This window comes from Dasypus novemcinctus, chromosome 9, assembly GCF_030445035.2.
Source record: "Dasypus novemcinctus isolate mDasNov1 chromosome 9, mDasNov1.1.hap2, whole genome shotgun sequence".
NCBI lineage: Eukaryota > Metazoa > Chordata > Mammalia > Cingulata > Dasypodidae > Dasypus > Dasypus novemcinctus.
In genome coordinates, this window is record NC_080681.1 from 26,341,975 (window position 1) to 26,368,365 (window position 26,391).

General features: G+C 37.8%; 1 protein-coding gene across 4 annotated transcripts in view; it reads left to right on the forward strand.

The window, feature by feature from the left end:
* Positions 1-26,391, forward strand: part of PLPPR5 (phospholipid phosphatase related 5) — a 131,631-nt gene that overhangs the window by 42,224 nt on the left and 63,016 nt on the right. For all 4 annotated transcript variants that reach the window (XM_071217222.1, XM_071217221.1, XM_023582568.2 and 1 more), the window contains 2 exons: positions 17,682-17,814; positions 20,982-21,232. In XM_071217222.1, coding sequence (XP_071073323.1) covers positions 17,682-17,814; positions 20,982-21,232 — 384 coding nt within the window. The remainder of the gene's footprint in view (positions 1-17,681; positions 17,815-20,981; positions 21,233-26,391) is intronic.

Below are 26,391 nucleotides of genomic sequence, written 5' to 3' on the forward strand. Positions count from 1 at the left end.
CCTCAGCGGGTGAGTCAGAGGCAGAAGCCAGAGAATGGAATTTGGGGCAGTGCTGGTGTTCCTTGCCCAGCGGTTAGTAACTGTAGTCTGCGGGCACTGGTTCAACCCTTCTGAAGTATTGTCACCAGTCGGCAGCTCAGAGGGGCCCAGACGGGGGACCAAAGGAGACCCAGCTCCCTCTCAGTCAACATGAGAAGGAGCCTGCACTTTTGAGGTGAAACTGTTCCCATACCATAAAGGGATCAGAGAGACCCATCCTGTTTCTGAATAAAATAGAAATGAGGAGAGAAGAAAACTGTTTTTAAACCTTCACTGGACATGGCTACTCAGAGTAATGGACCTTGGTTCCAGAGGGCCTGGAACTGGAATTTTATATTCTTATCACATTTTTCCAACTGCTGAGATGTTATAACACCAAATATTTTGGGAGCCCACAATAGGACTCAGAGAATAGCAGTAGAGAGGCAGAATCTAAGATTATGCGTGGTTTGGATATTTGAACAACAGTTCCGAGAGTGAAGGGACTGGATAAGATGAATTTATCTCCAGGTGTAGAAGTCAGGGATTCTTGTCTCGGTGCAGTTTTTTACACAGATTTTCAAATATATGTAAATGCTAATCTGAATCTTGAAGGTAAGGGTGGTGGGAAAAAGCATTGAAACTAAGTGATAGGTAGAAGAGATAGTTAGCTTCAAAATCATACTTTTTTCCCTTAATAAGAATCAATAGAAAGGCTTTCACGTCAGTTCTGTAGGCTTCCACTGTGCTATCCAATGTCTGCAAATAAATATGTAATCATCATTCTTTTGAGATTTACTATGACTTTATAACCTTTATCCAAAGTTTTACCTTTTTTTCTTAACTGAGCTTTCTGTTAATATTGTCTGACATCCTGTTACTTTCTTTACCTCCCACCAAGCAGCCCCATTACAAATAGTTTAAAAAGACATTCTGGTATAAGGGGGGCTGATTCTGAAAATAAGATGTAGTAGGCGGGGGGGACATGTAGAAATTAATATTCCCAGTCCTACAGCACCCTGCCCCTCATACAGCCTCTGTCCTCTACTCTTCTTTGAACAAATATTACTGTATTTTAGAGCATTTTGTTGGCCTTATTACCTGGCTTTCCTTTTAAAAAACAAAAACGAAAACAGATTTCCAAGCTTATGCTTCATACTGAATAGCTAACTGGGGGAGAATTATATGCATAAATGCAAAAGTTCAGATAAGAAAGCTTTAACTTCCAGACTTTTCCTTCTAAAATACAACACGATAACACAATATTAAAATGTAAAGTTTGACACTGAGTGATACAGTAGGTTAATATATATTTTATAAAGTGCTTTGACTCCATTTCTGCAAAAATCTTTGATAATGAATATAATATTAAAATTGGAGCCAGATTGCCTGGTTCTGAATTCCAGTTGTGCCATATTAGCTATGAGAACTTGGGAAAGTTACTCAACCTCTTTGTGCCTGTTTCTTCATCTGTCAATGGGGTAATTACAGTACAATTGATAGGGTGATTTGAGGACTAAATAAAATTAATACAAAGTATTTAGCACAGTATTTGGCCTAAGCTATCACTTTTTGAAATGATAATGGAGGGAATATATTTATGAATTTGTATCATAAGCTGAATTTATGAGCATTTTTGGAGAATAATCAACTGTTTAAAATATATTTCCTATTGGAAGATATTTCCTTAAATTGACATGCTTAGTAAATCATACTGATTCAGAGCTGTTAGGGTTTCACATTTAAACTATAATTATACCCTTTCCTAATATACTTTGAGCAGAAAGCTGGAAAGTTGCACTTTTACCAAACCTAAATGAGACCAGTCTGCAAGATGAGTTTATGTTCCAAGGTTTGTCTCATTCATTTATTTTTGGGTTTCAGTCATGCTTTTCTTTGTACATTCTCATCAAATATTCTTAATGACTTGGTAAAGTATAAGGGTTTCCTATGTAATCAGCATCTACTCTTCCTATGAAGTGTTTTAAAAATAAAATCCTTCAAATGTCTAGTCATTTTTTCAATAAAAATGAATGGCCTTAAAAGACATTTGTTCTGGCAGTCTGTTTAAAGATGGGAGAAACGAAAGCCAAGAAAATTGGAAGAAGATGGCCTCAAGGGAAAGATCTGTATGATGAATTTGAAATTGCAAGGAGTACTCTTTCTATTTTCCCAGTCAGAGCTGTTACTTCAAAAGCCCATTTTCATGTATAGAAGAGCTCAACCCAGAGTATCATGGTTTAGACTATTGAATGCCTAGTCCCTTAATGCGGGTAGGGCACTTGAAGGTGACTACTAATAATTCACCCATTGTACAATGGAAACTTACATTTTGGTACAGAAGAAATCTCAGCCTTACAGCAACACAGATTCTGAACTAGCAAAAAAAGAAGGGTAGACTTACTGTCTGCTACAAGACTGGCTCAGGTACCTTGTTAATTCTCCCCAGATGGAGTCACCACAAGGTAGTCCAGTGGGAAAAAGCCTGGCTCTTCTGTACTGTGGGAAAATAATTTTATTCTTTCTGAGCCATCGATCTGAAAGGTCAGGTAGATTCCAAAATCCCTCACAGGCCACTTTCTGCTGTGTATTAATCTCAAAATAATACTTAAATGCCCTTTTATTTTTCACCTATATCTTCTTTTAGAGTAATTTTCTCTCTCATTGTATGAATTAATTCTTCTTCTCATTTGATTTGAACTTTTTTCTTCTTTTCCTAACAACCAGAGAAGTGTTGAGTGAGTTCATTGTTGCTTTTATAATATCAGCCTCTCACAGCTTTATTTTCTTTTTCTGAAGAACTCTAATTTCTTAACCCCTTATGTAATAGCTATACCAGGTAATTCTTCTGAAATTCTAATTTCTTGTTTCTAAGAAGAAAGAAATTTTTTACTTTCACCTGACTTCTCTAGTGTTCCCAGGGAAAAAGCTCTACCTGATATATAGGATTGTCCTAAGAAAATAGATTTCTAAGATAAGTTAAGTTTGGGAAATACTGGGCAGAAAAGTTAAATTTTCTTTTATTGTCATGCTTATGGCTCATGCAAAAAAATTAATTGGGGAAAACTTCTAAGTGTATAAATTTAGATAAGAAAGCTATAACTGTCATACTTTTTTTCTTAAAATAATAAAAGGGGCAGAAGGGTCATATATAGGGAAACTATAAGTGAGTTTAAAGAAACTTTAGATTATATACATCTTTCATCAAACCTATAAAAGTGTATGGTACACAATATAAGCCATAATGCAAACCATTGACCATACTTAGTAGCAATGCTTCAGTATTTGTACATCAATTGTAACAAATGTACCATCCACATGTAAAATGTTATTCATAAGGAAAAGTGAGTCAGGGAGTCATTTGAGAGATTACACTTACGCACATCTCAGCAGGATCTCATAGACGGCCACAGTAAAAAGTGTCTCAATCAGTGGGTCTCCTGAGGGCTCTAGAGACATCTAGACACTAAAAGAAGGGCAGACAAGCTCAGGAATTCAGTATCCTGTCAGTGGCCATTATTTTGGAATTTATGTTCCTCAGTGTAAGAGAGTTAAAATGGCCTGCATCCATTACTACAAGATCATGTGGGACAATTCTAATGCCCTTTGTTCTATCTATTCCTTGCCCCATGATCTCTAAGCCCCTTCTCTTGTAGAAACAGAGTGGACATCACCATCCCCAAATCCTCAAGATTGGGGAATGAACAATGGACTAAAGTAGACTCATTATTATTCTGTTATAGAGTTATTATTATTCTATTATAAAGTTATTATTATTCTAGCAATGGAAGAACTTGTGTCATTGATAGAAAGGCAGTGACCCCCAGAGGTTTTGAAGCAAAGGAGAGGGAAGAATAGGTGTAACATGGGGACATTTTTGAGACCCTGGAGTTGTCTTGCACAACAGTGACAGATACAGGCCATTACACATCTTGTCAAATCCTATAAAACCTATAAAATCTTGTGGGGCAGAGTGTTAATTATAATGTACACTATAGTCCACGTTTAGTAGCAATGCTTCAACATTGTTCATCAATTGTGCAAAATGTACCACACTAATGAAAGATGTTAATGTGGGAAAGTATGGGGGGAGCATATGAGAATCCCTTATGTTTTTGATGTAAGATATATGTAATCTAAAGTTTCTTTAAAAACAAGAAAAACAAACATTTCATAATAATAATAATAATAATAAAGTGTTATAATGTCAAGTTGAACTCCATAACCAGGCTGCATGGAGTTGAGTCCTGGCCTTACCACTTATTAACTGAATGACCTTTGGTACATCATAGAATCTCTGTGCTTCAGTGTCCTTATCTATAAAATGGAGACAATAAAAATAACTCCATCCTGGGTTCTTGGAAATTATGAATCTTGATATGCTAATATGCATTGTTATTCTCCTGGAGGGATCAGAGTTTGCAGTTTTTTTGGACCAGGAGTCTTTTATCCCTCCACAAAATACCAATTACTGTCCTACTGAACCTAATCTTAGAGGCACTGACATAGGAACATTAAATTATTGTTTGTCTTCAAAGGCTCATTTCGAAAACTCCATCATCCCAAAGTCCGAAAGAGTATTTAAATTTTGTCATGTTGTGATTTTATTGTTGATCAAGAACAGGAGAAATTATTTCTAACATGTATTTTAGAAGAGTTAGAAAACATGCTAAAAAGTATACACTAATTTTTATGAATTATGAATTAGCTCTTCTAAGGAACAACAGACACATTATAACAGTGCTGGCCTATGGCACATTGTGAACATGTAGAAGTTGACCCTATATATTAAAAAAAAAAATTAACACCTAAAAGTACATAAAATGAGTTCGTATTATAGTACTCTTATTTTTTTCTTATAGCTTATGCTCAGCTATAAGCTAAGCAAAGTATAAAAATCATGTGAAGTTTTATTAGCAGCATTTATTTGATCTAGGAAAGAATATTTAATGGTTTTCTCAAGCTTCTTATCATTTTTTAAAAATACACATGTAAGTCTATGCCTGTTATTGAGCAAGACCCCACCTCGTTTTATGTATCTTCATGCTGCCCATCCTAGCATACATTCAGAAAGTCAGGACTTCCACACTTTTCCCCCAAATTATCCAGGTCCAGTATAACCCTATCTATTCCAGACATCCCTGAGTCTGATCTCTTGCCATCCTCTTTACCACAATCACTAATTTACATCACAGATCTGAGTCGGATAGAATCTTGAAGGTCATCCAAGAGTGACCAAAATTTGCATAGTGCTCACTCTGTGACAGGCCTTGTCCTGAGAATTTTTTTTTTTAATTTTTTTATTTTTTATTGACTTTGTAATAATATTACATTAAAAATATATATGTGAGGTCCCATTCAACCCCACCCCCCCACCCCCCCTCTCCCCCCCCCCAACAACACTCGTTCCCATCATCATGACACATCCATTGGATTTGGTAAGTACATCTTTGGGCACCTCTGCACCTCATATACATTGGTTCACATCATGGCCCATACTCTCCTCTATTCCATCATGTAGGCCCTGTGAGGATTTACAATGTCCGGTGATTACCTCTGAAGCACCATCCAGGGCAGCTCCATGTCCCGAAGACGCCTCCACCTCTCATCTCTTCCTGCCTTTCCCCATACCCTTTGTCCATTATGTCCACTTTTCCCAATCCAATGCCACCTCTTCTATGTGGACACTGGATTGGTTGTGTCCATTGCACCTTTATGTCAAGAGGAGGCTCAGATTCCACCTGGATGCTTGTCCTGAGAATTTTATAACAATTAACTTACTTAATTTTGACAACGGCCCCATGATGGAGTTATTTCTGTTTTCTCCATTTGATAGCTAAGAACACTGAGGCAAGGAGAAATGTGACTTTCCTGAGATCATTCCGCTGATAAGTAGTAAGAACAGGACTCCACCCCATGCAGTCCGGTTCTAAAGTTCATACACTCCGAATGGCTTGGAGATACGGGTATCCCTAACCAGTACTTGGAACAAACATCACAGGTGGTACATCTCCACCCCATGTCCTCAGGCCCTGGAGGATTGATATTGCCACACTGCATAGATGGGTTTGAAAAAGACTGGGTAGCTTTTTGCAATAGCATTCCAAAAAAGGACACAACTTTTGTCCCTTTCACACTTGATCCCCACTCAGCACTGACCCCTTATTTCATTCCTTCTTTATTCATTCGCTAGTGTTATTGGCAGATAGATTGTAAGCTTCTTTAATGATCTCCTTCATTTTAGCCACAGTGAGAAGCACAGTGAGCTGAGCCAGGGGATGTGAATGCAGTTCTGAAGTGCTGAGCATTACCTTGGCTGCACCAAGTCTCATTTACATCATCTGGGAAGTGAGGGCTTGGATTTCTTTTTTTTTATTTTAGAACTTATTTAACCTCTCTTTCTATAATCCCATCCTTCACTAGAATGCCTAGAATAGCTCTTTGCACACTGTAAGTACATTATTTGTTCAAAGAATGTCTAAGAATCCCTTCTAAAACATCCCTGATAAATTTAAAACAGATGATAATCAGAAATTTTAGACCCCTTGAAATATCCTATAAAGCTTGGAGGACTTGCTAAAACACAGATGGCAACACCCCCAGAATTTCTGATTCAGTATCTGGAGTTGGACCTAAGAATTTGCATTTCCAGCAAGTTCCCAAGTGATGCTGATTTGGTTAGTTCCGGGACCACATTTGAGAACCACTTCTCATAGAGAAATCTCAAAATAGAAACAGCCTTCCGTTGTTTCTGCCTTGAAAAGTGACTTAGTAAGCGTTTCTCATTCGGTGGATAACAGTTGATGACAGATTCATGTGTTTCGTATAGCCCCCAGTATCTGCATTTTAGCGGGGTTTCTTAAGGATTGCAAACTGAACTCAAAAGAACAAATCCGATTCTCAATCGTATATCCTGCTTCCTAAGCTGCCCCTTGACCTACTGCTTCATTAAAATCATTCTCTCTTTAGGCCCACTGGACTTCTTAGTTGATATATACACAATCTTAACCACTGCTAGTAAGATGTATAGCTTAAGAGTATGAAATCAGGAGATGGATAGTCTTGGGTTCAGATGTTGGTTTCTAGCCTGAGCAGTTTGTGCTTTATTTTCTATATCTCGATTTGAATAATAGTATCTATCTCACAGCAATGTTCTGAAGAATAAATGGGTTGATATATGAAAGCACTTAGTGCTAGAACCTAGTAAATGCCATGTAAGCTAGTCTTTACTATATGTTAAATATTTCTCAATTTTCAGTCTTAGGATATCACTTTTATTATTTCTGTCACAGTGTATGCCACCTCAATTCTTATTATTTTTTGAAATCAACCCACTTAATAATGAATTATTTAAAAAGGGAATTTTATATTCTTACCATAAGTAGAATGCCAATACCACTTTGTCAAAATAAAAACCAGTTTTGACCTGTTACTGTTTTCTGCATGAGACTCTGAGCATATGACTTGCTCTTTCTTTTCTAAAAACAAGGGGATTAGCAAGTTCCAGCTGCTATAACAAATAAACCCCCATGTTTCAGTGATATTACACATTAGAAGTTTATTTTTCAGTCATGGAAGCATGGAAGAATCTAATACAGTTCTGCTGACTGACGCACCCTGGGTCCTTCCATCTTATGGGGCCCAGATCGCTCTTTCTCCTGGTGAGCAGATAGGGGAAGAGATCATAGAGAAAAACATTACTGAATTTTTACCTCTTTGGTCTGAAACTGATGCATGTCGCTTCTCTTAACATGTCTTTGGTAAGAACCAGTCTGTTAGTCCATCTAGAAACAGGTGTGCAGGGAATGTTGGTCCAGGTTAGGTAGCACTTCCCATGGTAACTTTAAAGTATGAAAGCAAGAACACAAAGTGGTAAAATGATAAAATACATGCAGTTATAGCAAGATAAAAACAATAGCTTTTAAACTTTTGGGAGGGATGATGCAATTATTGCATCACCAACTCTGGTGTTTCTTCTAGTTCAATTAATTCTCCACTCTTCTAACCTTGACTCCACTTAGATACTACATTCCAAGAAGTAAGCAACTGTATTACTTAGCAAGAGTCCTGAAATTCATATATTCATAGAAGAGTTCCTCCGTATCATGACATGAAGCTAATGAGAGGGAACTTCTAAAGATATAGCTTAGGGGAAATGGACTTGGCCCAGTGGTTAGGGCGTCCGTCTACCACATGGGAGGTCCGCGGTTCAAACCCCGGGCCTCCTTGACCCGTGTGGAGCTGGCCCATGCGCAGTGCTGATGCACACAAGGAGTGCCCTGCCATGCAGGAGTGTCCTGCCATGCAGGAGTGTCCCCCGCATAGGGGAGCCCCACGCGCAAGGAGTGCACCCGTAAGGAGAGCCGCCCAGCGTGAAAGAAAGTGCAGCCTGCCCAGGAATGGCGCTGCCCACACTTCCCGTGCCACTGACGACAACAGAAGCAGACAAAGAAACAAGACGCAGCAAAAAGACACAGAGAACAGACAACCGGGGGAGGGGCAGGGAATTAAATCAATAAATCTTTAAAATAAAATAAAATAAAATAAAATAAAATAAAATAAAATAAAATAAAAATAAAGATAGCTTAGAACTTGATAGGAAATTAACTCTATACTCCACATGTATCTGTGTGATAACCAAGAATGTACCACATGTGTGATGGGACCTAAATATAAACCCAATATCTTTTATATTTAAAAATATAAATATGTCCCAGCTACACTTTTATGGATTTAAGTTGCCTTTCAGATTACCCAGATAAGATACTATTTCACACATATTTGAAGTATGTGAGACACATACCAAGTCCCATCACATTAATTGTGTGACTCCTACTGCCACATTGTGTCTGAAATGATTTGCTTGTACCAGTTTCAAGCCCATGATGCATGAATATCTTTGAGTCAGCACAAGTTGAAAGGAAATTTCTAATTAGATTTTTATAAATGAAAACATAAAGCTATTTGGAGTTTGACATTTGATAAAAGTCTGCAATGATTTCATCTTCCTAGAAAACTTCTGTATTTTGTCATCAGGTAATACAGATAACAAAGGGATAGCCCCTGGACGTTGAGACATGAGAGCAAAGTTATATGCTCACACCAGAGACATTTATACATTTGTATCTTGGGATTCCTGATTCATACCTGAGGTTTTGTAGGTAGCTATTCATCAACAGGATGGGACTTTTTAACTCACTGCCAAACGGGATGATGGTTAAGAAACAGGCCCTGATATCTGTCTGTGCTCGAAGAATGGATGGAGACTTGGACTGGTGCTGATGGAAGGTGTGGTGTGCCAGTCCAGCTTGTTAGTCAAGGGAGAGTTCAGGGGGCCTCATAAAGCTCAAACCTGAGTCCAGTAATAATGGAGTGGCCCAGCGAGGACATGGGTATATTAAGGAACATGGTAGGCAAGTTTTGAGAGGTCCTTCAGTGGGATGCAGGACCTCCACCTTTCAGTCTGAGATACAGGCTCTCTAGTTGCAGTGACTCAAGGAATGGCAGGGTTGTTCAGCAACAGCCTTCCTGGGTAGGGGGAGCTGGTGCTGATCCTTTGGTTTCAGCTCCTGAGCTTTGGTGGGCATCTCCTCACACTTCTGATCAGACTGAAAGGGAGCATGAATAGACATTATCCTTCCCTGCTGCTTGAGGGCTTCCTATAAGTCTGGGAACAAGACAGGGGCTGAGTCTCTCTTGAAAGAGGAGGTGTGAGTGGGGATGAGGTAAGTGAGCCCTGATGAGGGGAGCTTGGAGGCCGACGCATTGGAAATGAGGTGAGGGTTGACAGTTATGTGCTGTGCCAGCCTACGCCCTCTCTACCAGTAATGAGCCTCTTTTTTTCTTTTTCTTTTATGTCCCAATGAATGAAGAGCTTTTGCAGACATGGGGGAGGAGTGCCTCCTTGTGAAAGGCTGCTCCATGAGAGGCCAGGTGAGCTCCCTCCTCCTCCAGGGGCGTCCTTCCTGCTGCTGTTTTCCTTTCTCTCTCTCCGTAGAGAGCTGGTGCAGACAGGAGCGGGGAGGGGCTGGGCTCCTTCCCAGTCAATCTCAGTTAACAATGTTCATCACCTCAACTCTCTATGGAAACAGCTTTTATTTGTAAGTTCACAGAAGAAAGGGAACCTTATTAAGGAAATCTATGAAGTGACAAAGCTTTTAGCGTCCTAGTCTCTGGCTTCTCTGCCTGTGTACTGTCACAACAACTTTAGGAAGGAAAGCAGGTGGATTCTGCTCTTTATCTAGGGACTTCATTGGATAGCAAATGGAAACAACTGGCAATGACTCCAAATGAGAATCCCCGATTATCCCTTCATGATGATGAGGAAGTGATCAAAATACCAGGTCCTCAAGACCACATAAGGGCCAAGGATATGCAGAGAAGAAATTTCAGTGAAAAGAGAATCAGTAAAAAATAAAGATGAAGCCAGAAAGGGTGGTGTGGAGCTCTTTTTGGTCTTTGTTGAATGATTTCCATGTGTGTAAAAGGATCTGGGAGGTCTTTTTCTATACCTGGAGACAGCAGGAGTTGTAAAGGCCCTTATGAGGTGTTTTGTGTCCCCAAACCTCCCTCTTAAAGCTATAGAAATGCTAGGGAAGGTAGAAGAACTCCAGGGAGTAACCTGAGCCTTGGGAAGTGTGAGTGGAGAGCAGGGGGCTTAACCTGGAAAGCTTGCAAGGAAAAGCAATCCCTAGGCAGAGGCTGTGGCTGAAATAGCTCTGAGCCTGGATTCCGTCTGTCTGTGCTGGTGACTGTGTATTAGTTTGCCAAAGCTCATATCACATATACCATACAATGGGTTGGTTTAAACAATGGGAATTTATTGGTTCATGGTTTTGAGGCCAGAAGTCATCTGAAATCAAGTTATCAGCAAGGCTTGCTTTCTCCTGGAATCTGTCATGGCCTGATGCTTGGCTGCTGCAGTCCTTAGGATCCCTTTGTTTTATCTCAACCTCCATCACATCGTGCTGTCCTCTTTTCTCCCACTATTTGACTTCCAGGTTCTCTTTATAAGGCCTCTAGTAATCAGGATTGAAACCCACCCTGGTACAGTTGGCCACACCTTAACTAAAAATAAAAGGTCTCATTTATGATGGGTTCACACCCACAAGTGAAAAGATGATTAAGAATATGTTTGTGTGCCCCATAAGGAGAGCTGCCCAGCATGAAAGAAAGTGCAGCCTGCCCAGGAATGGTGCCGCACACACGGAGAGTTGACACAACAAGATGATGCAACAAAAAGAAACATAGATTCCCGTGCCGCTGACAACAACAGAAGTGGACAAAGAAGACGCAGCAAATAGACACAGAGAACAGACAACTGGGGTGGGGGCAGGGGAAGGGGAGAGAAATGAATAAATAAATCTTAAAAAAAAAAAGAATATGTTTGTTGGGGTACATAATTCATTTTACCACACTGTGTGCCTCAGAATGTTTAACTTCTCTATCTCTTTCTGGTTAGGTTTTCTTATATACAATGGGACTACTGGATTGGATTTCATTCACGCAAAGGCTCATTCATAGTTATTGCCAGTCAACTGTGTTTTATTACTGGAAATAGATGAAGGCTGGGAATATAATGATGAATATTATACAGTCTTTGCCTCAGAGAAGCTCCCAACTGAATGGTGGAGATAGATGTTACTGATACTTATAAAACCGTATGGAATGTATCATAATGAATGCACAAAATGCTGTTGGAACACACAGAAGGGAGTGATGAATTGTGCTAGGAATAAAGATAAAATTTCAATAGAGTAGCCAGTATTTTAGCCATGTCTCAAGCAGAGAACTATGCCCTGCCTACCAAGCTACACTAATTCAAGAACCAAAACATAAAAGCCTGTGAGTATGGAGAATGAAAATGTTTAGCTTTAACTAGAATATTGCATGACTGGAGGCTATTAGGAGTTGGAGAAGCTGGAAAAGACAGGCTGGGGTTCAGTTGTAAATGATCTCTTATGACAATTCCTCTTACTCTGTAGGCTATGAGGACACACTGAAAATTGTAATTAGGAAGTCTGAATTTCTATAAGATTTGTTTTTACTAGATCAATCTGGCGGTAGACAGTTTGAGGAGAAGAGAAAATGGAGACACAGAGGTGAGTTTTAAGAATGCTGTGATACAGGAAAGAAATAAAGAGACATTGAATTTAAAATGGCCATAGTTAGTGATCGGTGTGCTGCAGTGATGAGGGAGGTTGTTGGTGTGGGAGGAGTGGGGTGGGGGGTGGGGGTATATAGGAACCTCATATTTTTTAGTGTAACATTTTTTTTGTGATATACATATCTTCAAAAAAATACAATTTACAAAAATGATGTGGTAGGGGGTGGGGAGTGGGTTATATGGGAACCTCTTATGTTTTTTCTTTTTTATGTTTTTTAATTTAACATTCCTTGTGATCTATTAACTTTAATTTTACAAAATTTAAAAAAATGGCAGTGGTAATAAAATGGAAGTATTTTAATGTAATTAAGGTATATAATCCACAGAATTTTCCATTTGATGGTGAGACACAAATGAGGGAATTACAAGTGTCAGAGTGATATGGAAGGGTCTGAGAGTTTTAATTTGAGTGTCTAATGGAGTTTCGTTGATTGACTGAGATGGTGACCAACAGGAGGAGGAGAAGGTTTGAGGAGGTCATCATGAATTTCATTTTGGAAGAGAAGATTTTGAGGACTTCAGCAGGCAGACTGAGCGTGTTGGGATATTTAATATGTGGTTGGAGACCTGCAGTTAGGGTTTAGGGGAGAGATATATATTTAGCATTCCTTAGAGTGGCAAGGTTTATTAAACACTTAGGAGGATTGAAGTCCACCAAAGCGTGCTTCTAACAGAAGAGGAGGAAAAGCCAAATATGAAATACATGGGGACATGGTTTAGGTAATTCATTGACTAGAGCCTCTGCCTCCAAAGCAAACTCATCCTCCTTTAGGCCTCTAGCTTGGTTTCCTGGCTGCTATGAAAAACTCCACACAGTGTGTTGGTTTAACTACAGGAATTTACTGGCTTACAGTTTGGAAGGCTAGATTAGAGGTCCAAAATCAAGGTATCAGTGAGGCCGTGCATTCTCCCCAGAGTCAGTAGCTTTTGGTGCCACCTTGCCACAGGCGTTGGGGTTCCTTGGCTTGCATCTCTGCCTGCTCATCACATGGCCATGTCTCGCTCTTCTGTGTCTGGGCTGGTTTTCTGCTGACTTCTACCTTCTGGCCCCTTGGCCCTCTTATGACTTTCTCTCTGACTCCTGTGTTTGAATCTCTTCTGCTTGTGAAGGACTCCAGGAGTACTGATTAAGGCCCACCCTAATGCAGTTGGGCCATACCTTAACTAAAATAAAATCTTCGAAATGTCCTTTTACAAATACTGTCTTCCTGGTAAAGGTTGATTTTAAATCCCCTTCATTTATCTAATGTCTGGCCTTCCTTCAGGGGTAGTCAGGATCACATCCTGTCTTTATGCTATGTTTGTTTGGGTTCTCCTAGAATAACATGTCAAATGAGATTAGGTTAAAAAAAAAGTATCAGGGTAAACATCTGTAAAAGATAAAGGGAGAGGAGGGCAGCCATAGTAGGGGGATTCTTCAGACAATGATGGAGACCTGACCCCTGTGAAGGAGAAGGGGCGTGAAGGAAGACTGGGTAGGAAGAGCCTCAGACTGAAGCTCATTTCTGAGGAAGATGTGGCCAGGCCAATGAGCCATCTTCAAGCCAAAATTGGCAGTTGGAAGTATCCCATGCCTCAGAGGAATGGACTTGCCTTAGTACCCACACCATAGCTACAGCATGGACTTGAAGAAGCCTCCAGGAAATGTGGCCTCAGTGTGGATGCAGTAGTAGAACCAGAGGAGCAGCAGCTGGGGCTATCAGTCTGTAAGGCTGCCACAACCAGAGCTCCAAGTGGCATATTTCATGGCCACCACAGATGCCCTCCCCAAATATAGCAATGACTCTTCCTAAATATCGTTCTGGTACTTATGGTCCAAACCAGTTAAAGAAATCTCAGCATGTGCAACCGTGAAGCATTATTAATTATTTCAGTTTATGTCCACCAAAATAGATTGTGAACTCTTCTTTGAAAGTCAGCACAAGAAGAGTCTTTAACTCAAAGGGCATATAAGTGTTTATCATAATAAAGTTTTATTTTGATTAATTTACTGAAGAGCAAGCAGTGAACATTGGCAGTTTTGACACAGGAAGTTGGGGATGGAAAGAATTAAGAGGGAATATGGTTTGGTTGAAGAGTTCCACAGGTGGCACAGTATATTCATGAGGGAAGGAGAACTATAGCATGCGAATGAAGTGCACATTACCTGCTGGAGCAAAGCACACAGTAGGGCTGAGGAATATACGTTTGATGAGATGAAGCCCAAGTAGGTAGTTACAATATGGTATCCAGAGAATATGGTGGAAAGTGCTAGTCTAGACCAACAACTAATATGAGGAAGATCAGGGAGATGCAGTGGAAGGGAGGTGAAGTAGACATCAGGTCACAGAAATCCCTTTTCTTGAGAACCACCCCCATCCTCAGAGGTAGATTTCATATATCATGACCCTTCCTTCTTAACCTTGGTTAATCAGGCAAGGGGAGACACCTATCCCACACTGAACTTCCTGGGGAATTGGAATTGGACTTTGGTAGCCCTGATCATTTGGAACTATGTCCTTGAACAGAGCCAATATGCACATGGGAGCCAAGGCTCCTGGAGATGGCTGGGGTAACTGTGTCCTCAAGGAAGCAGAGAGAACTGGCTTGCAGAAAGACAAGGATGAGCCAGGCATTCAGAGAGGAGCTGAGCTGAGGGACAGTGTGACTCCAAAGGAGAGAGAATGAGACTGCGAGAGTTGTTACCTGGACTCCTGAGGACTTTCTATTTTTCCATCTAGTCCTTCCTGAACTCCCTGCCCTTAAGTTCTGAGATATTCTAAGATAAATCACCAACCAGAGAATAAATTCCCTCTTGCTTTATCCAGTTTGAGTGGCTTTTTTTGCCTTTTTTTTTCCAGTAGTAACTAAGAAGATCATTTACTAAGACAGTGTTTTGGCAGATAAGCTCAGACACAAACAGGAAATTCAGGAATGTAATGTGCTAACATGCAGGCAAGCAAGAGGTCAGCACTAGAAAAGCAATAGTCTAAGCCCTGGGAAAGTGGCCCAAAAAGGTGGTTCTTAGTCTAGTAGAAAACTGGTAACTAAAAAAGTTATCAAGTGCACAGTTCTGCATTACAGGAACTGGTTATAGACCAGGAGCAAGAGAAAAGAAGTTAGTTATTAGAAGTCAGGCATAAGGCCAGTGACACTAGGACCGTTTGATCTATTGAATTCCCACTGGGCATAGGATTCAGTCATGCTTTTAACAGAATTATTGGTATCTACCACATTCTAAGGAGTTTAGTACCTGAGCAGACTGAGTTTGGGTTCAAGGTGCTGTAGATAGGGTGGAACCAACCGAGTGGCAACCAAGAGGCAACTGCTGTGAAGAAGAGAAGGCTGAGAGGACGGGAATCAGGGTGGGGGCCAGTCAGCTCAGGATGTGGTATGGATGACAGAGTGTTAGAATTTGGAGACTTCATGGACAAAGCAGACCTAGAAGAAGTTGAAACTGAAAACATGGAAGCATCCAGTGGATAATGTCTTTTGAGGACCAGAGGAGAAGAAGTTGGAAGTGAAAAAGTTATTTGGAAAGGGAGGTGTGAAACACACAGCTTGCCTATTTTTCATTTTCTCTTGGGGCCCGGGGGTAGCTGATGTATCTGTGAAAAATTCCTCTTGTGTCTCCTGAAGCTGGTTGAACTTCTTCATCATATACTTTTTCTAGATTACGAAAGCCAAAGTTAAACTTCAGAAGGAATTTGGAAGACTGAAATCGCTAGCCTTTTTTTTTTTTAAAAGAAACTTATATTACATAAATGTTACACAAAAAACATAGGGCATTCCCATATGTCCCACTCCCTAGCCCTCCCACATTTTCCCACATCAACAATATTTTTCATTAATGTGGTATATTTGCCACAATTAATGAACACATCTTGGAGCATTGCCACTAAGCAATGATTAGTGGAAATGTTCTACACATTTTTGCAAGTTATTACAAGATACACAAGAGCCTATATCTGTCATTGCAATGTCATTCAGGATAATTCCCAAGTCCCGAAAATGCCCGCAAATTACACCTATTTTTCCCTCTCCCTCCCTTCAGAACCCCCAGTGGCCACTGCCTCCACATCCATGATAAAAGTTCTTCCATTACTAGAATCATAATTCAATCCTGTCTCACCAGATAGGGTAAGACCAGACGCCTTAAATATAGTTCAGCTCAACATCTTCTGGTTTAACCTTTGATTTCTGACCTACTTGGAAGAAGAAATGTAGTAAGGAAAGGGGGGAAACGGATTAAGAAAAAAAACGATGTCTCATAATTTCTTGCTCACAATGTGGTAAGAATAGTTCAGCACTTAATCTCCTATGACCTCCTCTTCCTCTTTGCTTGCTATTTTGAATATCTTGTAATCAAAGATAGCGCTTTCATGGAGACCCCAAAAACATTTCCCTGGAAATATCAGGGACTCCCTACATAGCATCTTAATTAGTTTTGACAATATGTTCTAAAGCCAATCTAACAATGGCAAGTTAGGACATATACTATGGGCTCCAGTTCCTTTTCTTTTAATCTTGTTTCTAGTGCTGTTGTTCATGGTATTAAGTGGAATCAAAGATGTGAAAATGAGTCAGAAATTTCTGCTTAGTTTCTAAATGGCCTAATGAGGAATAGATTATTTAACTCCCCAAGCCTCCATTTCCTCCTCTGTAAAATGGAATAATAATACTTTTTCTAATATCTTGCTAGGTTACTTTGAGGACCATGTAGGAAACAATTGTAAATGGTCCATACACTGGAAAGTAGCCAGGTCCTTTAATAATTTGGTATAGCAGAACACAGACTCTGTGTCAGATTCTAGATCTTCTCCTTACTAACTCTGTGGTCTTGACAATTCACTTGAGATCTAACTGAGGTTTCTTCACTCATAAAGGGGTATAAATATTTTCCCTCTTTCTTATGGTTTTTAAGAAGATATAATTACACATGTATATTAAAGTATAAAGAATATACAAATGATTGCAATTCCTAATAAAGCCTCAGAATGGAATAATATTTTAGCAAAAGAAAATCTCAAGAACAAACACTTGTGAATTTTTTCTTATTATAAAGATATTAATATACTTTTTAATTAGAATGTCTATATCAGATTCTTTTAAAAACATTTGCATAGAGAATCTGTTATGATTTCTAGGACAGAATCAAATTTAAACAAGACAGCGTCAATTAAATAAAATATGGAATTCAATTATGTACCAAAAATAAGTGAACTCTTCCTTAAAGCTATCAAAGATCCTTTTGTGTATTTCATTTTTCAATGAAAACATCTAGAAAATAAAAATGTCGTAGTATATTTTTATTCATAATTTATCAATTTCATAGTCCGTTGAATTGACAGAAATATGGATTGTATATATTTGGTATACAGTTATAATAATAAGGTCTGATTTAGCAAATATGGCTTATCCATAGAAACTCACCTTTTGCATTTTTTAAAAAATAAAAATATTCTACATTTAAACTCGTTAAATTCTAATATTCTTTAATCTTGTATTTCCTTGCAAGATAATAGTTGGAGAAACTGCTGTGTTTTGCCTACAACTAGCCACAAGGGATTTTGAAAACCAGGAAAAAACTATTTTAACTGGAGACTGTTGCTATATAAACCCACTGGTACGCCGAACTGTCCGATTTCTTGGTATGTGTTCATTAAATCTTTACTACTGTTGAAACATTATTTATGTGTAAGCTAGCCTTTCCAATGACCAGCATTTTAAGTGTATGAAAATATTAGACTTTTTTCCTTTGAAATGTTTCAATTTAATTTCAAAAATAAGCATTAGATATTATTTTCTTTTTAATACCAGAAGACCCCACTTCAGGATGTCATTTCCACATTATTTTAAGGCAAAAAGAACTCTATACTTGGACAGTTAATATTCTTTTAAAAACTACAAATTACCATAAGTAAAATAAAGATTTACTGTCTTTATGAAATTTCCAAAGCAGTGCTTTGTGGGAAAATGATAATTCAAGTGGATTTTTGAACATCATGAGGAATAAGAAAATTAGTTTGGCAAATAGGAGAAATGTTGTATTTGCTAATTAGTATATGTAGCACTCTCTGCACTACTTCTGAGCTACTTTCTATGTAGACAAAAATGTATTGATAATTTTATTGAAGGAAAAAAGCCACTGAAACTTTAACCTTCAAACTCAAATTTTAGCACAAATAAATATTGAATATTGCCAATTTATTGGCAATCACTCCACTTCAATTCACTTCAATAGAAACCTGGCCAAGACAATTTTTTAACTGATGCAATACAATTTAACATCAAACTGTACCAAGATTTATCAGATATAAATAAATATATTTGTATAGACTAAATAACATTTGAGATAAATTCTGCTCAGTATCTAAGATACAGTAACAATACTGTGAGCCTCCAATGTGTTTCTCATATTGGTGGGATCAAGATGCAATCTTTGGAGACATAATGTGTAGATCACCTAATCTCTATATAAACCCATTAAAGACTAACCAAACGTCATCATTTGCAGACTAAAGGTCGTAACATCCTGGACTGTTTTTATATGGCCATTGAGTTATACATCTCCAAAGCCCACATTTATCCTGTTGAAAGGCTAACTTTAATATGAACCCTTAAAAGTTTCAAATGCATCAGTATTATTTCTTCATTTCATTTTTCTTTACATGAGTCATTTAATTACAAAACAAGCAACTAGCAAAATATAACCAGATATAATAGTGTTTGATGAAGTTGAAGTTTTCCCAAATTCTGTTAAATTACAGTGCCTATTTGAGTAAAGTATTTCTTTTTCATTTGTATACATATTTCTTCTAAGAAATATATGGCACAAAGGAAAGTGTGCTTTTAAGTCTCTACATATTTTTAACTTCCTATATGATATTGTATATCATTTGGGAGTCATGATTTTATCTTGTTCCCTTGTTTATCATGAGTTAGGTGTTTCTTCTTTGTTCTAATAAAATGGAAGCATGAAAGCAAAGGATTACTTATAATTGGCATCATTTTTAATACTGACTTTATTTTTGAGGTCAGCAGAGTGGATAAATTTATGGGATCTCACTTTAGTTTCTTATCTTTATAGTCAATGAAAATATTGGCCCTGGGCCTGATACACTGGCATTTTAATTCTGTAGCACATTTGGTGACTTGACAAGTATCAAGAGACATTTCTATATCCTTATCAAATATTTCTATTTTAAGCAGAAAAATCTAATACAGATAAAAAGAATGGTTTACTTCAATAAGATGAGTACATCTTAGCCTAGATTTCAAGGGAATACAAATAACAAAAACTTTAATTTAGTCATTCATGCTTGACCATGATATTTTGGAAAGAGAGGTTATGTACATTATTTTGTTGAGCTCAGTTCTCTTTGATTTCTCTGCTTTTCCCAAATTTCTACTTTTGATGCATTTACTTATATGACTCATGAAATATTGGTTAAGCTGTGAAGAAAGGGCTTTTATTGTTTCTTTTTTAGAATTTTTAGAGAAAGTTACAACTAAGGTCTTGTTCTGTTGCCATTTATACAGGGTATGCAGGTTTGTGTGTGGAATTTCTTTAATCACACATAATATTTTGAAAATTAAAAGGACAACCATGCATTTTGTACTACAAAATTATTTGATCCTCCACAACTTTCCTGGTGATTTCCTTTAAAATAACCAAGAATTATATAAACAGTTTGGAAAGAAACAATCCACAACATATGGCTAAGAGAAAAATATTCAATTATTATAATAGAATTATATGACTTTTTAACGAATCAACTGTCTTGGAAAGTATCATTTTAATATAGTTTTAAAACCATGCTAAAATGTGAGTTTTATTTCACGAAATCATAAAAGAATGGATTTCTTTACATTGGTACATCTTGAAGGTTGGATTTGTAAGTTTAATAGAAAATCCTGTCAAGAATATATTGTGCTTCCCTTAGTAAAAAAGTAAATTTTAGCAATAATGACCTGTGATATATTAAATTTAATGTTTTTGAAATTCAAGTAAATTGGAAAGAAGAAAAATAGGATCTAAGTAGGGAATTTTATTCCTTAATGTAATCAAAGTAAATAAATTTTAATACTGTAAAAATAATTGAAAAATTATCATCTCGTCTTATTGTCTTCAAAACCTCTCTAAATTTGATAAATTAGCTGAGGAAAGCTACTCAATAAAAAAGATAAGATGGGAGGATACTAGGAGCTATTTTATAACTTTAGAAAATGTGCCTCTGAAGGCAAAGTAGGGGTTAATCTGAAACCATTCTGCCTCATCTAAGATTTTCCATAATATTTAAATGAAAATTGATGGCACTGGATTTTACTGCTAACTGGCGCCTCCAGCTTAGTTAATATTTTTCAGGATGGGCTTAAGAGGCATAAATTAAAGGGAGGCAACTGCTTTGCTTTATGTTAGGTAGATTAAAAACATTTTCAAAAACAGGTTAGAAATAAAGATTGCTAACATTAGTTGATCATTATAGACAGTACCCTCTCAGGAGAAATCTGTTCCCATTTTACAAACTGCATTATCAAAACCCAGTCTTAGAATACATTTTCTTCTTTTATCTTATGTCTTATGAACCTGCAATGCATAAAAACATAACCAGTGGTAGCTAGCTCAATTTGGTAAATAATTTTGCACTCCCACCATTCCAGAATGCTCAATAAGGAACTGGCGAGGAGTGAAATGAGGGGAACTGAATAGATGTAGGAATAGAATATTAGATATTTTTAAAATAGTTCCATATTAGCTTATTGTACACTGAAATACACAAAATAAAGAGTTAAAATTGTTTGTTTTCTTCCTTAGGAATTTATACATTTGGACTATTTGCTACAGATATCTTTGTAAATGCTGGACAAGTAGTTACAGGAAACCTGGCTCCACATTTTCTTGCCCTGTGTAAACCCAACTATACAGCACTTGGATGTCAACAGTATACACAGTTCATCAGTGGTGAAGAGGCCTGTACTGGCAACCCAGACCTCATCATGAGAGCAAGGAAAACATTTCCATCCAAAGAAGCAGCTCTCAGTGTCTATGCAGCTATGTATCTGGCAGTAAGTAAGGATTATAAAATAGTCTTCAACTGTATTTGTGTTAATTCTTCAAATGTATAAATTATTTTACCCTGCCATAATGAAAGTCCCCTGTAGCACATTAACAGCTTTCTGGAGGCCATTTAATTTATTTTTAATAATAGCCATTTGTACTGTAAATAAAATTAAGTCACTTGTCTCTCATGAGATTATGTTTGAGTATTTGGGTGTATTAAAAACACAGCCATTAGCATTTTTATTTAAGAATATGTTTGTCTTTAGATTAAATAGGATTTAATGGAAACAAATTTATCCTGTAGCATTCCCCATGAACTTGTAATAGTGTAGGGAATTACCCAGATCTCTTAGCTGTCTATTCAGCCTCTAATATTCCCTGCATTGGGAAAGGGAGGTTGGGGAGGGTAGAAGTACTCTTTTTATAGAAGACTTTTTTGTTTTTGGTGACTATATCATCATAGTATCTTTAGAGGACTATCCAAAAATGAATTTATAAATTGTATTTTCCCCTCTATTCCTGAGCATTTGCATCAGTTTAGTGGCAGCAGACAGGCCCCAAGTGCAGCCCCTCTCTTAGGACTTTTAGGTAGAAGTAAGTGATCAGAGCTGAAGGCACTATTGGTATGCAGGAATAGAAAGAAGGGTGGCGCAGGCAGGCAGTTCCTGACCCCAGCATTCAAATCACCAGCCTGTCTCTCCATCACCAGGATCTGGCTTGCAGCTATGGAGCTGGATTGCAAAAGTGCGCTCTGCAGGCTTTTCCATAAACTCCAGTAAGAAATTGAAAGAATTTAAATGTCTTTTTAGGTCCTCCTTTCCATTGATGCCAATAGATACTTTCTTCTGCATTCAGCTTACTGGCAAGGGATTTGTAGAAACTTGGGATACATTTGAAACCAAATTCAGTAATGTCTAATGACTTGGAAAAACCCAAGACTATATTTACCCCCAAAGAGCTACTTGATAATGGAAATTGAAATGCAGCCATGCCAGTTTATCACTAAAATATATAGATACCTTGTGACACCTCTACTTGAGATTGGAAATAAAGATTACTAAAAGACGAGGAGAATTTAAAAGAGGAAATAAGCCATCGCTTGTAACATTAACAGTAGCAGAATAATTTTGAAGGCCACAAGTTATGCATTTTAACTTGCTTAAAGTTTTTAAGCCAAGTTAATATTATCTTTTATGGCCTGGACTTAAAAAAAAAATTCCATTAGGAAAAATTTTACAGAGTAAAGGACCAAATCCCATCCTAATGATTTTCTCTTCACTGCCTTCTGACTTTTGTAAATTTGCTGTCATAACTCATTGTTTGCCCTTTCACTGCTTCCCAACTTTGTTCCTCTAATTTCCCCTCATCTCTTTCACCCACCAACTTTGCATTCTCCTTCCTATTCTAAGGTACCTATAGGCCTGATGTGAAATCTGCTAATCTATGCATATCTAGCCATGAATTCTTTCCTATTCCCTAAATTGCTTCAATACCTGGTCTACCTGTGTTAGAATGTGAAGACCTCCATCTTAAAATGAAGATTTGAAACTTCAGTGAATCAGAAATCACAAAATACTTTTCACTAATGGCCATCACCTCTAAATCTGATACTTACATTTGTATCTGGGTATGAATTGTAAATGGATTTGCATATACCATGCACTCAAGCCAATGACGTCTGACAAATACCAGATTACTTTCTGACCCCAAATACTTGTTACTTGAATATCTTAGCACTAACAGATGATAGAGTTTGCTGTATAATTAAGATTTTCCAATAGTGGTGAATGTGCTTGTATTGTGAAATACTTGGCTTCTGTATTCCACCCAAGTAGTTCTTTCAAAGGCATTTTTCCCGTGAGGGAACACATTCTCCTTTCATGCACTAGAAGAAGAGTCTTTTTGTCTCGCACCTGGTCTGCTGTTCTCACACACGTCTATATATGGTTTATAATTATAACTTCGGAATTATAAATCATATTTTTCTAGTCTGTAGTAAAGGTTTGGAGATGTTAGTAGTAGTAATAATAATAGCAAACATTTATTGAGCATTTACTATGCGTACGGCACTTTTACTGATTTATTTTATAATTTACTAATTCTTATGTATTTTTCAAATTTATTAATTCTATCATTAGTAATTGAATGTGTGCCAACTTATTTAATCCTCATAACAGCTCTTTAAAGTACTATTATTATACTCATTTTGCAGATGAGCAGCACACTCAGAAAGAAACATCACTTAGAGGCTAGAAAGAACCACAAATTTTACTATTTTTGATGATCCCAGTTCTTCCAAAGAAGGAAAACATTTCATCATAATAGCCAGAACATATGCATGGTCAACTGAATTCTCTCCTCCTGCATAATCTCAGCATCCTGTATAAATTAAAACCAAGGGTGCTGGAGGTAGATTCGTTTAGAGAAAAAAATACCTAAGAATCACTCCAACACTTAGAAAGCTGTCATTAAACAGCAGTTCAGACCGAAAGTCAAGATTTCTACTTGTACTTGCATTGATGGGTACCTATGTCCGTTAACAATAGATTATTTTCTCTGCTAACTGCTTTTGCTCTCTTTCCCCACCACCCCTTTGTGTGTGTGTGCATGTGGGTGGCTGCTATGGCAACTCTGAATATAATTCCTGCTGCAAATGTAGACTTTACAGTCAGGTTTTGCCATTATATTTGAACCTATATACAAATATATTTCTTCCCAGCTTCTCTGAAGATACCTTGGGAAAACTTTATAATAGAAATGTTGGGGTGTTTCAAACTAATACAGTTTCATGAAATGCTTGCCAGAATTTTGATGAGTAAGAAAGTGAGAAAAGCTGTATTCAATATTCTCTGTGGAAATAGGTTTATGGCTGTATTTAGTTAAAGGTATTTTTAAATGTGGTGTAGGTATTATAAACATATGCAAACACATAAATAAAATATGAGTTCTATTATGACATATGCAAATGAGAACTGAGAAAGAGTTTTCTGATGCTTCTCTGTGTGGATTAGAAAATGAAATCAAGGAACTTGACTTTCCCTTCGCATCTGACTTTAATTAAGGCTTTGGGGGTAATTTGATAACACAACATTACTTTGCTTTTCTGAGAACCTTTCAGGAAAAAAAATCCCTATGTCTATTTTTGCAAGTGCTGTTGGTTTCCCAGAAAAAAATTCTGAAGGTTATTTAACCCTCAACTGTCAAATTTCCAATTCATTAGAATAGCTATCTAAATTTAACTTTGTGGTATTTCTCTTCATATAAAATGGATTAAGTATTTCCCAATTAAAGACAAATGAACTTTAAAGTTGAGAATGAAAAATAATGATTGGGGACTTGCCAGTTAACCTCATAAATCCATGTAAAAGGAACATAAAATTATCTCTTTAGACCATTTCCAACTCTGACCTTATATTTTTCTGAAAATGTTAAATAAAATGTTGAGGCACATTTTTTTAACCTTATCTTAACCTTAGCATTGTCTATTGCTGCCTAAAAATCTACTCTAAGCCTCAAGGTAACAACATTTTATTTTTCTCAGGATTCGGTTGGATGGTTTGTGGTTGTTCTACAAATTTGCCCTTGCCTCATTCATGGGGCTACCTCCAGCAGACCGGCTAGGGGATGGGCCCAGCTGGACAGCTGGTATGACTGGGCCTCTTTAATTCTCAAGAAGTCTTTCTTAAAGGTCTTCTTCCCTGAGGGCCTGGGTTTGAGGTCTAGGCTCCTAAATTGATGAGGCATCACCACCGCTGTATTCTTTTTGGTCCCAGCAAGTCACCAGGCCAGCCCAGATTGATGGGGATGCAGAAGACTCCACCTCAAGATGGGAGGCACAGCACAGTCACATTGGAAAGAGCCAATACCAGGTTAGGAGGAATTTGTGGACATGAAGCAATTTACTGCAGTCTTTTCCTGGGATATTAGTGGAAAGCTCTAAAAATTATTTTCCTTCCTCTTCCTTCTCATTTGTGCACAATCATTCATATCATCCTACTCTCACTTCCCACACAGCCAACTTTATAATAAGCTCACACCGTCCCATGTACAGCAACCACTGCTCACAGGCTGCCAGACAAGTACAAAATCAGCACAACCCACTGATGTGTGTGTGTCCTTCCCACCCACTTAGTGACTTTTTACCTAATCCTCCATAGGGGCATACAGCTGGGGTTACAATGCATGCAAATACATGCCAGTTTAGTTGTAGCAGTTGATTTCATAAGCGTGCTCAGAGATTGTTTGGAAGGAAAAGGGATTGGGGGTGGGAAGAAAGAAAAGCTCTGAGCTCCCTTTATGCATTTGTCTTCACTGTGCTGATGAAATCTGGCTGCCATCAGAAAGCCATTCTTCTAAATCTCTGCTCAAGAGTAATTTCACGCTAAAATGCCTTAGGTCCCAGTGCTCTAGATTTCCAATCAGCAAATCTGAATGTTTACTAGGTACCATAGCAAATGTATTTATTGAGGCCCCCATTCATAATGTGACTGCTGTGCTATCCCTGTGACTTGTGGTGATACCACCATCCTATCAGTGGATTGACATTTCTCCATCCAGCCTGCAGCTAAGTGTTATTGGTGGGGGATGGGGGCAGAGACAAAGGACATCTGTGAAGTGTCTTGAGTTCCAGTATTTTCACTACCAGGGACCCTTTTTTTATTTACCCTCTTCCCCTGCCCCCATACTCCTCCATGAACTCCATGTTTTTAAATCTTCTGTTTTTAAATATTATTACTTCCTCATCCCAACTTAGGTCCAGATATTAAACAACTATATTAAAATGACTGGAATGGTAATAAGCAGTTAAGGAAATGTTTAAAGACACTTGGGTACTCTTCCTGCTTACTGTACTTCCTGCTTTACCTTACCTTACCTGGCCTCTGCAAATGACACTTATATTTGGGTATTCTGTTTGCTGACATGTGGCTGTGTAGTGGTATCTGGTTATCCACTCACAATACAGAAATTCCTATGTCTTCAACAACTTAGCAAAACCACTGAGCTACAGGAGATCACCAGTGTTGCCAACTGGCTTGATATATTCCATCCAAAAGCCAAGAGCATTGATGTTTTAGTTATTTTATATGGGCTCATTGTGGGTAAATATGCTATTCTATCTGTTTGTTTTTTTTTGAAATATTGAAAATATGTCATAGAATTCCAT